This window comes from Mercurialis annua, linkage group LG3 (genome assembly GCF_937616625.2).
Source record: "Mercurialis annua linkage group LG3, ddMerAnnu1.2, whole genome shotgun sequence".
Lineage (NCBI taxonomy): Eukaryota > Viridiplantae > Streptophyta > Magnoliopsida > Malpighiales > Euphorbiaceae > Mercurialis > Mercurialis annua.
Window position 1 is genome coordinate 65,461,400 of NC_065572.1, and position 14,890 is coordinate 65,476,289.

The 14,890-nt window shown below is 37.5% G+C and overlaps 2 protein-coding genes across 8 annotated transcripts; one reads left to right on the forward strand and one right to left on the reverse strand.

The window, feature by feature from the left end:
* Window positions 1–716: 716 nt before the first annotated feature.
* Window positions 717–10,991, forward strand: LOC126673367 (uncharacterized). 6 transcript variants are annotated; one of them, XM_050367486.2, is made up of 12 exons: window positions 717–1,013; window positions 3,062–3,147; window positions 3,253–3,500; window positions 3,658–5,355; window positions 5,524–6,296; window positions 6,446–6,585; window positions 6,831–7,677; window positions 7,750–8,738; window positions 8,959–9,007; window positions 9,111–9,358; window positions 9,482–9,583; window positions 9,972–10,991. In XM_050367486.2, exons 3-12 carry the CDS (start codon window positions 3,311–3,313, stop codon window positions 10,204–10,206), a joined length of 5,271 nt encoding a protein of 1,756 aa, XP_050223443.1. In that variant the 5' UTR covers window positions 717–1,013; window positions 3,062–3,147; window positions 3,253–3,310; the 3' UTR covers window positions 10,207–10,991. The 6 variants fall into 6 exon arrangements, with proteins under 6 accessions (XP_050223443.1, XP_050223444.1, XP_050223438.1 ...); XM_050367487.2 differs by having other exon boundaries at window positions 3,658–3,707; window positions 3,801–5,355; window positions 6,831–8,738; XM_050367481.1 differs by adding an exon at window positions 1,148–1,226 and having other exon boundaries at window positions 718–1,013; window positions 6,831–8,738.
* Window positions 10,992–12,227: 1,236 nt separating this feature from the next.
* LOC126673371 (uncharacterized) lies at window positions 12,228–14,860 on the reverse strand. 2 transcript variants are annotated; one of them, XM_050367493.2, is made up of 8 exons: window positions 14,538–14,860; window positions 14,370–14,454; window positions 14,239–14,280; window positions 13,663–13,834; window positions 13,469–13,521; window positions 13,139–13,351; window positions 12,809–12,855; window positions 12,228–12,662 (listed from the first exon to the last, which is right to left on the reverse strand). In XM_050367493.2, the coding sequence occupies exons 1-8, from the start codon at window positions 14,744–14,746 to the stop codon at window positions 12,602–12,604; spliced, it is 882 nt and encodes a 293-aa protein (XP_050223450.1). In that variant the 5' UTR covers window positions 14,747–14,860; the 3' UTR covers window positions 12,228–12,601. The 2 variants fall into 2 exon arrangements, with proteins under 2 accessions (XP_050223450.1, XP_050223451.1); XM_050367494.2 differs by lacking the exon at window positions 14,239–14,280.
* Between the last annotated feature and the right edge of the window lie 30 nt (window positions 14,861–14,890).

The window sequence follows — 14,890 nt, forward strand, 5'->3', positions numbered from 1 at the left end:
CATAATGCCGAATCCCCGAGGACCCGGACAAAGCGCGTCGACCCTGGGATTGGACGGATTACCAGATCTACTGAATATTCTCGAGTATATTACCTATTTGGATACGAAGTCCAACTTAAAAAGATAAACTCTAACTTAGAAAGACGAGACTATTTATGAAAACGTTTCTAATAAGACTCATGTCTGAATAAGAAAAATTACTTCTAATCAGGGTCAAACTCTACAAAATAGGATTAACTTTCCTACTACAACTCCACTAGTTGTGCAACCATTTACTATAAAAGGAGCATGTGATATGCCTAAACACACAATTACATTTATATATTCAAAACGCTGCTCAAAACTGTAAAGTGACTTTAGCATCTGAGAGTTAATCGGACAACCACCGTTCCGGTTAGTTTCTATCCTGTTTTGAAGGTGTATTTCCCGGATCAGAAAGCAGACTCCATCAATTATTAGAATTATTAAAATTATTAATTTATTAAATATCTTATATGATGTAAAATTGAAATTGATTTTCTGAAATTGTATTTAATTATTAGAATTAATTTATTGAGTATTAATTATTAGAGGGTCTACTATAGATTGAGTTGATGTTCTAAAATAAATAAATTTATACTATGTAGATAAATAAACAAGATTCATGAAGTGTTTATGGCAAATTACTTGGTTACATTCGGATCCAAACTTATAAACCCACCCGGACTCAACTTTTGATCCGCACTCAGTTCGTTGAAAATTTCGCACACTATTTCGATCGCTTTATCTCTCTCTTTCTATGTCCGAGCTAAAAAAGAACGAGACGGCTCATTTTCATTTCTAAAAAAATATTATTTTTATTTAATTATTTATTTACGTTTTCTTTATCATTTCTCCAACAATTTCACATAAATCTATCGATTTCAAACCCTAAAAAATTATTCAAGAAATTAACCAACACCACCACCAACACTCCTTTAACAAGAAGAAGATCGATTACAAAGGCTCAGAAAACACGGTTTAAAACTCAAACTGTGAGTTCTCTTATCTTAAAACCCTAACCTTACTTTTTAGTTTTTTAATTGCATTGTTACACTGAATCTATGCTTTCATTTTGGTGCTTTAGTCTTGGGCAGCTGTGTTTAAGCTTGTTTTGGAATTCTATTAGGTTTTTGTTTTGTGTTTGTGTGGATTTCTCGATCTTGTGGGAAATTGGTGGTGAATTTGAAGGTTTAAGGGGTTTTGAGGTAAATGTTGTTTGTTTTAAGTTTAAAGCTGTTACTTTTTAGTAGTTCAAATGTTGAGTTTAGCTGGTAATGGCAATTTCCATTGCTTTCAGTTTGAAGTCTGCATTTTTTTTTTGAATTGATAGTATGGAGTTTAATTATCTATAAATTTTATGTTACATTATGCTGCTGATTGGTTTCATGGTACTGATGTTAGTTTTGTCAGATTGGGCATGATTAGTAGCCTTTGTTTGCAGAGTTATAGAGCTTATAATTGATGCTGCTTAAGTGCTTATGTGCTATGTGTTGTTGTGTTTGCTTTAAAATTTGGTTCTAACGTTACTTACTGTTTGATCTGCTTAGATTTGGCCTTTTTTCAGGCATTCTCTATTTATATTTGTAATGCTTTGTAATTTGGGATGATGCATAACATATTGTCGTACCGGAGGTGAATTGATGGAGAGCTTGGGAATCACTTGGAGAGGATAGTTGATAAAATTCCTTGCTTACAGTCTTACCTAGTACAAACAAGAAATTTTAATGAAGATGATTTGATATTTCAAGGTGAAATACTATATGTCATGTTGGGGGGCCTTGTGGGGGGAAGACTTTTTTGTTTTTTATTTGGTTTACGTGCAATGGTATTTTAAATGTCTCTAGAGCTGTGACTGAATTAGCTGTTCATTATATATTCCTAAGTTCAGTTTAAACTTAGGGTTGCTAACACCTGTGCTCCTTTTAGGTGTGGATTTTACTATTCTAAAGCTGTCTTTTTTTCCCTAAAATTTGGTTGGTCGATGAATCTCAGCCTTTGAGATTCCAACGAGGGAATAATAGTTAAGTTCAAAGAAGTGCGAAGGAACTCGATTTTTTTGTCTTGGAAGTCAAAAAGGCATACAGGTGCATTTGCACTCCATTCAGGATATCATTGTTCCTTTAGTTTGTTTGTTACCCATGGTTATTGACTACATATAGGTGTATCTGCAATCCATTCAGAATTTTATTGCTGGATCAATTGGTTAATGCTAATTGACTACATGTAGGTGGGATGTCTGGTTTCTAATGAAAATGCTGTATGCAATTCAGTAACCTACCCAAGGATGACCTTGAATGAGGTTGATTTGTTTTTTGGAGAGGGTAGCTTCATACATTAAAAATAGATATATGTTTTATTCTCAGCCTTAGTTGGTTGCTTTATTCAGGTTAACTAGTTTCTGACAACTGAATTATATTCACTGCACAGTCTCTGGTGGATGGGCGATAGAAGTATAATGTTTTAACTCTATTTAAGAGAAATCGAAGAAGGATACGGATTTAAATCTTGGATTTTCAAATTGAGAGAAATAGTGAAAGATTTGATACTCCTTAGCTATTTCGCACTTAAACTCACTTTGTGAGTCAAGTAAATTTCTATAGTATAGTTAAGTCAATGGTAGAAAGGTCAAGTGGTCCATAGAAATTTATCCTAATCAACCAACTTTGTTGGTTTTATCATAAACCTAATTGGTTAGGTTCAATTATGTAAACCATCAGTTTGTAGTCTGTTGCAATTTCTTGTTATTACAGTTGCAAAATGTATAAGTTATGCGTCTTTGATCTTTTATTTACCAAATAAGAATGTCTTTTGCTTGTGCTTATTCAATTATTCACATTTCTTGTTTGTTATTCCTTAATCCCCCATTTACAAAGGAGCATATATATAGTCTGTGTTTTCTAGTTAAATAACCTGAAGTTATTGTTTCAGTCTTTTGTCTGCTTCATGCGCTTAAAGTTTTGTCTTTATTTGAACTTTGGACATGTGAACTTATTACAATTAGTTCATGCTTATGCCGGAATTATCTTTTGTCAATATTTAGGTCCTCAAAGCCATTTTATGCAGATTCCGATTCTGAATTTACAAGAATGAGGCAGTTCGTGGGACGATTAAATGAGCAGAAAGGAGGTTTGAATATGCTTGTACTATTTAAGATTTAATGTTATAATTCATTCTCTCCAATCATTTGTCAATTTATAATTATAAATAGTGGAAATTATGTTTCCCATTTAGGTGTTTCTTTTGTCATCTCAAAGTCTTAGCTGCTGATAACTTGTTTGGCGGATTATCTATGCCTGGAAACGAAGTTGGAGATAGGATCCATAATTTCTTTGGCCAAGAGAACTTATCTCAGAGCCAGCACCTCCCGGAGGTTGTTGAAGGGACTTGGCAAGGGTTAGGTAACAATCAGTGGATTGGTCAGAGACAGATCGGCACACCATTTATATCTCATCTAAAGAATCACCCTGTACAGCAATCAGGTATCAACTATTTACATGCTCATTGCACGTTCTTGATTTCACGAATAATGTTTCTTTATGTAAGTTATTCAGATGATTTGACTTTCATGCATATATTTTGGATTGATGGCTACTTTGTTAAAGATATTTTTTTCTTCTCTTTTTTATTTTATGCCAGCTGATTCTGAGAGAGGAAATGGGGGACAATCATCAGGGTCGCAGCATGGTGTGAGTTTTTCTCAATCAATTTTGAGGCCTGAGTTCGTTAGAAGTCAATCTCAAAACCAACTGACTTTGAATGGCTACGCACATGGGAACCAGGTTTTCCAGACAAGGCAGAATGAAGCAAACTTTTTGGGAGTGGATTCAGAATCTGATCCACGAAATCTGACATCAAGAGGTTTTTCATTTCTTGATGCACAAATAGGAAGTGGTCCCGAACTTCAGAAGAAAAATTCTGTAAGGATGGATTTTAATGATCCTCCTGTTAATTATGATTTTTTGGGAGGTCAGCAGCAAATGAGTAGCCAGCGTCCTGGCACGTTCCTATCTATTCCAAGGCAGCAGTCTGGGATCAATGACATGCAGCTTGTACATCAACAGGCCATGCTCAAGCAAATGCAAGATATTCAGAGGCAACAGCAGCATCAGAAGCAACAATTGCAGCAACAAGAAGGAAGGCAACTGAATTCTGGAAGTCAGGTTTCCACTTTTGCAAAGCAGGCAGCTGGCCCTCTTCCATCATCTCTCATCAACGGCATTCCCATGCATGATGCATCTAATTATCAATGGCAGCCGGAGCTTATGACAGCTAATATGAACTGGCCACAGCGTAGCATGTCTCCAGCTATGCAAGGATCTTCTGGTGGACTAATGTTTTCCCCTGAGCAAGGCCAAACACCGCGCTTGATGGGAATGATTCCTCAGCATGTTGATCAGTCTCTTTATGGCGTCCCCATCTCTGGATCAAGAGTTGCTGCAAACCAGTTTTCTCCTGTCCAAACGGACAAATCTATGCAACATCGTATGTCAGGAAGCAGCAACTCCTTCCTGGGTAATCAGTATACTGGGTTTCCAGATCAAGCTAGCATGCAGGATAGCACTTTGGTTTCTAGACAGGGGTATCAGGGAAAAAGTATGGCAGGGACTGCTGATAGTCAAGGTTTAAGTGGTGGATTTATGTTTGAAAACTTGCAGCATGTAGATCTCAGGCAAAGCAATTGCTCTGGCCAGGGATTTCATGGAAAGCAGGATCTGATTGGCACATCAGAAACTGCATCGGAGAAAACAGTGGCGCAGGTTGCCCCTTCGCAGAATGTGGCCACCCTAGATCCAACTGAGGAAAAGATTTTGTTTGGTTCAGATGATAATTTGTGGGAATCTTTTGGCAGGGGGACAAACATGGGTTCAGGAGGTTATAATATGTCAGAAGGCTCAGATTTGTTTGGGGCATTTCCTTCTTTACAAAGTGGGAGTTGGAGTGCTCTCATGCAATCTGCCGTAGCAGAAACATCTACTGCTGATATTGGGCATCAAGAAGAGTGGAGTGATGTGGCTTACCAAAGTAGCGAACCTGCATGCAAGAATCAGTCAGCGGCAACTGTTAATGACAGTGGCAAACAACAATCCAATTGGGCTAATAACAGATTGCAGGCAGGCTCTTTGCCAAAAGCTAGTCCTTGTAATCTGCCCGATGGCAACAACACTGCTGTCAGCTATAATAATTTTGCAGGGGTTAAGCACTCCGGAGTCAGTATATCAAATGAACAGAGTGAGATGCCTCGTGCCAGTCCTTCTCAGAGATTTGCTCAGCCCTTTTCGGGAGAAGGAACCAAATGGTTGGATCGCAAACTTCTGCAAACACCTATTTCTGAAGGTAATAATAATAATGAAAAGGTTTCTCATTCTTCAGATGCACACCCAATTGCAAAAACTATATCAGGTTCTTGGATGAATGAACAGAGTTTATCCTCGTATAGTACTGGTGGTCAACCAAGCAGGAAAAATAATTGGAAAGTTGTTGATTCTGTGTTACCTGGTGCAGGTGCTATTATGAAGAACCAGGGGAATGAAAAATCATCACTATCTTCTCAGGATGTTGAGAATAAGAGTCCCATGTTTGAGGCAACAGGTTATGGTGCTGATATGTGGAAGACTGATACTGTTTCTAATTCATTTACTGAAATGGAGAATGCAAAATCCACCCCTGGAAGCGCGCAGGTAAGAAGAGCAAATTCTAACCGCAGTCAAGTTGCTGCATTGCCTGATTCAAGCAATGTAAGGGAGAACCAGGAGAACAGTCAACAGCCTCCCAATGGTAGTAATATTGATATCTGGAAACATGTTAATTCTTCAGTCAACTCTAGAGGACACGAGTTCCCTGGAAAGTTCCAATTTCGTGTGGACAAGAGTCATCAAACTTTTGAGTCACCAGGAAATAGTAATGTGAGCAATGGGGCTGATGAATCTCATGATTATCCTGATTCAAAGGAATTCAAACACGATAGCTCTGGTAATGCACCCCACTACACTGCCACCAGTGGAGGGAGAGAAAATGCCTGGCTAGATGAAAATCATCCGTCTGGGGGAAAACTAAAGGCATCTGATCATATTAATAGGAAGTCTTCTGGAGTTCGTAAATTTCAATATCATCCTATGGGGGATCTGGATGCTGATCTTGAACCTTCTTATGGAACAAAAAATGCTGCACATTTGCAGCAAACACAGGTTTCTCAAGGGTTTAAAGGTCATAGCCATGGAGGTTTTGGACAATCAACATTTCCTGCTCAGACAACTAAATCTCTGCAAAATGAGAAGGTAATTGCTTACTTTTCTTTATGAGGTTCATGTCATTTCTCTTTTCTTCTTTTCAAACTTAAGGATCATGCTAAGTGCCATTCTGCTGTAAAAAAAGCAAGAGAAGAAAGTTTATTGTTCATTGTATCTGTTTTAATACTTATTTACAGGGTCAGTTTCCTGGTTTTCAAGGAGAAACAACAGGCTCAAATGAAATGAAATACAGACTTTCAGGTTCTGCACCTAGCACTTCTACTTCCTTTGACCGACATGTTTTTGAAAATGCAAAAAGCAAAACAACATCATCAAGGTATTTAATTTCTTGGTTTCTAATGTAGTGCTTCTAGTGTTAGCACTTTAATCATTTGAATGTGTCGGTTAGTTTTCCTTATTGTTATTTTTATTTTGAAACAGTTGCTTGCTTGTTCTTAAAACAATCTCGTTTGGCATGGTTCCCATTATTTACCATTCATTATGTGATTTGCTTTCTGGTGCTGCTGCTTATTTCTTTATTTTTTCTTGCACGAGTCATGTTTATTTTAAGATCTATTGCAGTCAGAATATGCTTGAGCTTCTTCATAAGGTGGATCAATCAAGAGAGCATGGAAATGCAGCACATTTTAGCTCTTCCGACTGCAATCAGTCTTCTGAGATGCACGAAATAAGAAGTTCTGCTGGATCTGCTCACCTCCAACATAACCAGTCATCCACATCTCAGGGTTTTGGTTTACAACTTGCTCCCCCATCTCAACTCTTGCCCATTCACGATCATGGATTTTCTTCTCAGAACCCCTCCCAGACTACAAACTCCTCTAGTTTAATTCGTGCCCCTCCTGAAGTAGGGGAAAAGAGCCAAACATGGTTGGCGTCTACATCCTCTGTTCAGGCCTTGCCTCCTTCCCATGAAACATCTCAAGTAGAATCGAGGAATAATGTTTCTGGTACTGGTCGACATATTGAGAAGAGTCCTCATGGAAATTTTCCTGCTGGGTTTCCCCCGGGATTTCCTTATTCAAAAAGTCATCTTCAAAATCAACAAATGTATGATATCGGTGGACAGGCAACTAACAGCCAACCTGTCAATGTTTATTTGGATAGGTTTGTTTCCCAGTCAAAACAGATGAATGAATCTTTTGTGAGAGCTAAGAGTGCTCAGTCGGCACCTAGAAGTACTTCGCAAAACAGTGTTGCTCCATCCGGTGAAATACCTCAGCTGGGTAATGAAAACCAAAATAATGCAAGAGATTCTTTCCCCCAATTCCCCATTCTAGAGTCTGTGCCAGCTCAGAAAAATTCGTTTGTATCTGGCACATTACAGGAGAGTGCTTCAGCAAAAATGTCGTCCGGTACATGGACCAATGTTTCTGTTCCGCAACATTCATCTGGGCTGCAGCCTTTGAAGGTTTCATCCAATATCTCTAAGTCTAATCTTCAACTGAATAATGAATCTGAAACAACTTCCTCTATATCACAGAAACCGGGTAACAGTGCACTAATGACAGGGATGAGGCCATCTGAGTCTGGTGTATCTTCCGGGAATTCACATGCAAATTTTGCAATGGAGTCTGCAAAAGGGGAACAGTCGCAGCAAGTTGCACCTGAGAATGACCCTGCACAGAAGACAATAAGGGTTTCACAAGGAAAAGAATCTGTTGCAAATTTTGTCGCCGGCACTCCTACATCAGATTGCAACAGTACACAAAGAGAGATTGAAGCTTTTGGCAGGTCTTTAAGGCCCAATAACATTTGGCATCAAAATTACCCCTTAACTCACCAAGTTCAGAACATAAAAATGGCGGAAGTTGATTTGGAGAATAGAAGTTTGAAGAGATTTAAAGGTCAAGATGATGTTGGGGATTCTCAAAAGGTAGGCCTCCAAGGAGGACAGCAGTTTGATGCTCAGAATAATATGGTTAGAGATGCAACAAGAGATTGTACTTCAATTCCCTCTGGTGATTCTGATATGCTAAACTTTTCAGCAAAATCAACGGATCCTCAAGATACAAATATTTGTTCTCAGGAGATGCTTGCATTTGGTCGAAATGATTCTCAGAATGTTGCTACTAGTAGTGCAGTTCCTGTGAGAACTGAGCATTCTCATATCAGTCCCCAGATGGCTCCATCCTGGTTTGATCAGTATGGAACTTTTAAAAATGGGCAGATTTTACCTTTGCATGATGCGCATAAACCTGTCGGAAGACCTTCCAATAGTTTGTATCCTCATGCTCCAGGGGAGCAAGGAAATGCTATTGCAGCTGATGCCAATCAGCATGGTCTACTCCAAAAAGGATCAACCTCTTCTTTTGTTGCAAGTGAGGGTCTGTCTTCGCCTCTGTTGACGAATCCATATGCTGCTGCTGTAACCTTAACTATGGCGAGACCAAAGAAGCGTAAAAGTGCTACATCAGAACTTGTCCCGTGGCATAGGCAGGTGGCTCATGGACTTCAAATGCTTAATGTTAGGTGGGTGTTGTAAATTTCACATTGACGAGTGCCTTCTCTTTTCTTTATTGATGGAGCTAATGGATCATGTTGATTTTTGAATTTCTTTTTTATCCCAAAAATATTTTGGCCTGCTAGTGTGCACGGAACTACATATCCTATATAAGTGTTTGTATATCATGTGGCAGGATTTTTTTTTTCTCAGCTATTCTAACACATGTTGGTATTTTTTGGGGTGCAGTACTGCGGAATTAGACTGGTCTCGCGTAGCCAACAGATTGACTGAGAAGGTATATACATCGCCGATACAGGCTTTCTGACTCTATATCACTGTTATTAGTTTTGTTTTTTTGACAGTTATTTTAGTGTCTCATGAATTATACTACTTGTCAGATGGAAGATGAAGTTCAAATGGTAGGCGACGGACCACCAGCATTTAGATCTAAGAAACGACTTATATTGACAACACAGCTTATGCAGCTGCTCTTTCGTCCTCCTCCAGCATCAATTTTGTCTACAGATGCTATGTCACAATATGAGAGTGTTTTGCACTTTGTTGCTCGGTCAACCCTTGGAGATGCTTGCAGCACACTATCTTGTGCTGGAAGTGATAATGCGATGCCTTCGAGCAGTGGGAACCTGTAAGTTGCTCTGTTTTATCAGCATGCTTTAGGCTGCTTGTGAAATTCATATTTTTCGCCAAGGGAATATTATCCTATCCATGCTATTAGGAAATTTCTCAAACAACAATAATCTTTTCTCAGAGTTCCGGAGAAGACATCCGAGAGAATTATAGATCAATACTTCTCAAAAGTTGTGGAAGACCTGATCAGTAGAGTGGGGAAACTAGAGAATGATATCTTGAGGTAAAACACTTATTCCAGTTTCAATATTGAATAATAGTTGCGAGTAGAACTGTGTGATAAATTCTTCATAATAGTTGAGAGTAGGTTCAGTTGAAGCTTAAACTTGAAGGTTTATACTTGAGGGTAAAAATGGTCTGGGGATGCAATTTGAATTTGCTTCAGCTTGTTACGTGTTGATGCAGTTAAAGGAAGTGATGCATATGTGTCATTTGGGTCTGGCTTCCGTGTTTTTAAAGATTTTCTGCGGTTTCATCTCTCTTTGCCGTTGTTGCTACTGACCTTTTCCTCCTTGGCTATTAGTACCATTTAAACATTTATGGAAGACAATGTCTATCTTAGTTACTTTTCCAATCTCACAGTTCCTTTTTGCTGTCTGCTAATGATTCAGGTTGGATAAAAGAGCATCTGTTCTAGACTTTAGAGTGGAATGCCAAGAGCTAGAGAAGTATTCTGTTATCAACCGTTTTGCAAAATTTCATGGCCGGGGACAAGTTGATGGGGGTGAGAACTCATCGCCCTCTGATGCATCCACTAATTCTCAGAGATCCTGCCTCCAGAGATATGTCACTGCACTTCCCATGCCTAGGAATCTCCCTGATGGGGTACAGTGTTTTTCACTTTGACCATTAATTAATTGATTTTTGTTTCATGGCCAATTATCTCCACATCCTCATACTTCTCCGAATCATTTCTACCAACCTATTTACTGGAGCTTGCTCACTGTATAACCACACGGATGGGCATGTAGGAGGTCTGAATACTAGATCGTCTCCTTAGAAGCAATGGGAGGCTGTTAGATCTTTACAATCTAGGCCATCAGTATCATATTCATTCTTGAACAGTATAATCTGGTCTTGTATACATTAAATGATTAGAAGATGGGATTCCCAGCCAATTTTTTTCCTGTAAAAGGGGGTTAACAGATGGCAGTATGATTCAGTAATGATGTTCACAATTTAGCTAAAAATTGATAAGTGTGCTTTTGCCTGCAAAGCTTCCGATCACACATTTTAAAACGGGACATAAGGGTTTTACCTTTTGCACTCCCTTGTTTTCTGGAGGAAGAAAGAGGGGGGGGGGGGGGGGGGGGGGGGTTGAAGGGTGGCTTTTGCTGGGACGGGGGAGATTGGTAGGGTGAGGCCAGTAACTTTCATGGCTGGCTTTTGCTGGGACAGGGGGGGATTGGTAGGGTGAGGCCAGTAACTTTCATGGCTCAAAGTGAGAAATAGCTAGTTTTCGTGAAATAATTGTGTATTTTTCATTTTGGCCCTTTTATTATATTGTACAAATTGGCCGTGCTACAAAATATTTGTGGGACTAGACGTTCCAAGAAATGGTGAAAAACATGCAAAGATAAGTTGCCAAATTGAATGGACAGTTACGAGCAGTTTCAATTTTGTTTCCTCAACAGCTTACGCTCTCTTTCTCTATGAGCCTTCATACTTTCCTTTTTTTTTGTGCATCTAACTTTACTTCTTGTCAGTTCCCTTCTGGAGACTATCAGATTCTGAGTCAACTTAGAATTTTAATGTGGTCATGTTAATGTCCTTACATTTGCGCTGAGAAGGAAACTGCAGGTTTGGTTATGAAAATGTAGGATACTTGTCTGAAATTATGAAATGGAAAAAATTACCAAAACTTTCTCATCCTATACACGTTTTATGCAAAACTTTACTGCAAGAAACTTTTGAGAAGCATGTTAAAATTTTCTTAGTTATTTGATTGATTTATATGCAAGTTTATTCTATTTTATTCTGCTTCAATATCTGTCGTTCTTTTCATCTTTTTTTCTTCCGGAAAAACAAAATTGAAAAATATGTGCCTCTGGATAAGTGTTGCGACTTTTCTGTTATCAGTTTAATGTGGAATGTGTTGATTCTAGGTTGTTAAATGATTGGTTATCTAATTTTCACATGTATTGCTATACCTTATTTATTCATTTTTCAGAAGTTATTAGACGGTTCAAGAATCAGTAAATGGCATGTAGCATGTACTTTTACTAGATTATTTGATCCTTGTTTTGGAGAAAAAATTGCAGAGCTCCCATTTATTCTAAAAGCTCACCTTCTATGTCACAAATGTACCGGAAAGTATATCAGCACCTCTTATCAGTTGTGAGATCCATTCAGATAGGTAACTAATCAACTGCAAGTTTATTTCTCCCGAATGCCAGTAGTATCGGAAAAACTTATTCTTAACGAGCTTCTCAAATATGAATTTTAAGAGAAATATCGGCACCAAAAGACTGGTCGTTAGATCGCAGTTAACAATGAATCAAGAGCAATCCGCTTTGAGCTACCAAGGGGTTTTGAAGCCTCTCACTGTTTTGGTTACAAATCAAAATCACAATTTCCCTAAAAAAGAAAATCAAAAGCAAAATCACAATACAAACCACAACTAATTATTCTGCCCCTTTCCAATATTATGCTTATAGAATCGATTAGAAAGTGACTTCAAAGAAATCTGATAGGCATAGAAAATGCAAACTATGCACATAAGTCCTTGCTAATTATTTATCTCTATGTAATTTCCTCACAGTTCTTACATTCAGTCACCAGTTATCCGTTAATGTTTTTGGAAAACCATAAAACTACCTAAAAGAGTCTTAATTTTTAACAATACACTTTAATCCCAAAATATCATCTTTATCCAAACTAAAAATAAAAATTATACTTTAATTTTTGTCTCAGAAAGATGCATCAGATATATATTAGATGCTTTAAAGACACATGGCTCATACGGGGCGTACAAGGTGTTTAACTTTTAGATATGAAGTGAACCTATGAAGTGTACAAAATAAAAAAATAATTTATATAACTTTGTTAGTCTATTTTTATAAAATTTCCCCTTTGTTTCTTGACGTAGGAGCTCAACTGATAGTCTAGTTCGCGATTGATATGCGTTCATGTGGTTCAAATAAGGCAGTTCGATTGTTCTTCTGGTGCTATGATAAGATGCCTTAGCAACAGCCGAGCTTCATGCATTTTGCTAGATCATTCATGCCTTTAAGTGTGACTATCAAGAAATAAGCAAGCTCACATGCATTTCCTCTCCAATTACTGAAAAAATTTCATCAACCCTGAAAAATATTATGAACCAATTATCAAAATTGAAGGCGCTAGACTATCTTTTATATCGAGATATGCCATTGATAGCTACTTAATGTACTATATAGCAATCAAGCGAGCAAATAAATCAGAATTTAGTTCCGAGTCCCAGTCTCACCTATCAGTATCTATATTCACCTCTGCCAGCCATGTTGTTAGATAAACCTGCAATTCGACAAGCTTCAGAATTCGCATCAACTTGCACATGAAAGCATGTCAGCACAAAAGTGCAAATTCATCGGTTTACAATAATACTGACATGAGCTACAATTATCTTGACGGAGTTTTAATAAAGATGTCTGATTCCAAGTTACGAAGTTGAACATTTTAAATGTTGTAAGAAGAATTGGCCTTGCGTATGAGAATTAAAATACTCTCAATCAATCATAAAGAGGGTATTCGTTTTATTCGATAATCCTTATGTTTATAGAATCATACAAATCAGTACCTCATGATTTGCTTGGCTCTTGAACTGCAAGGTAGGCTTTGCATTTTCCCGTTCCATCATTTTTGGAGTCACTAGTTTACAAGTTTCATTGGAGTACAAGTCGAAGATGCTCAAATCGTCAAATTCTCCAGGATATAGTTCATTTGACCAAATTAACTCCTTGACCTGTGAATCTTCACAGCTACTGGTAACAAACTCTACTACAAGCAGTCTCTGAGACAAATAGCAGAAAGTCGAAAAAACCGAATAAATTTCTTGATCGGTGAAGAACAAAACCAGAAGTTCAGTCATGCCATAATCTCATCATAGTATTAACGGTGCACAGATTACCTTCAAATTTAGCTCAGAAACAAACATTTGTACAAGTTCATCTGCTAACTTTTCTGCAACCATTCAAAGACCAGCATTATAAACATATTATTTTATCAAAGATTCAATCAAAAGTCATTTAAACCTAACATTTCAAACTTCAACCAGAAGAAAATAACCAAACAAATATAACTTGATAAAATGTGCAAATATACCAAAAGAAGAAATCGGCAAAAATGTAAAGACAGGAATCCCTCCACCGTCACCAAAATCGTCATTATGATCCTCAGAAGTGCTTGAAAATTTCAAGATGGGACTACTGGCTGGTCCTTTAACATAGCACCTCATTAATCTACTAGTATTAACCATGTTTATTACAATATCCACCTGTAGGAAAGGACAGAAAAAAAATATAAGAGAAGCCATAGTCTAAAACATCAGCAATCTCACTAGATTATAAAAAGGACAATTGCAGAGTAGATTACGAATTTTAGCGTATTCTGTAATGTTAATATGAATTTTCAACTTTGACAAATTAAAATATGAAATACTAAATTTTTACTATATGGAATGCCATTTATTAAAAAATACCAATGTGGAATCTGAAACAATATATATTCCGGCGTTCACATCAACATTTATTTATTGAAAAATTACTCTGTGTTCCATTAACAAAAACGATAGTTTGTGTTTTAAATTGTCAAAGCTGAAACTTCGCGCTAAAGGTACTAATTTGTTTTGCAATTAACCCGAAAAAAATGAAATTAGAGTATATGGTTTAGTTTATATACCATATCCTTGTAAGATGACAATAATTGTTTTTGATAAACCTCCTATAAATTCAACAAAAAACAAAAAAATTACAATCAATTATTAAAGCAAAATTGAAAAACAAATACTACTAACTAAGAAGAGAATTAACCTGTTGCTTGAATAATTTAGAAGAAGCTTTATTTTTAATATCAGGCATGTCTTTTAGAACACCAAGCTCCATTGAAGGCATGTACCTGAAATTCACATTCAACTAAATTTAGATAAATTAATTAGTATTAATTAAAAAAAATGTTGGATTAAAGAAGAAGCTGATCACTTTTGAGAGAGATAAGCGTTAATAAAAGCAGTAGCGTGTGATCTTCCTTTAGAAGAACACGAAAGCCATTCAGTTCTGGAGGAGGCTAATTTTGACCATTGATTTCTCAGGTTTCTCTGCGCCGCCGGTCTCCATAGCCGAGACGCTGATGCTGGCAGTGGAGAGACGGAGGAGGATGATGAAGAAGAAGGTTTCTCTGGAGTTTCCATAGCACAGTGGCCCACCTTAATTAACTGGACATGGTCTGCTCAGAGGAGGGTTTTTGAATTAACGGGAGGCGATGGTGGAGGTGGAATACACGCGCTTACAGGGTTTAAGACTGCGCGTATCGAACTAATTATTATAATAAGAGG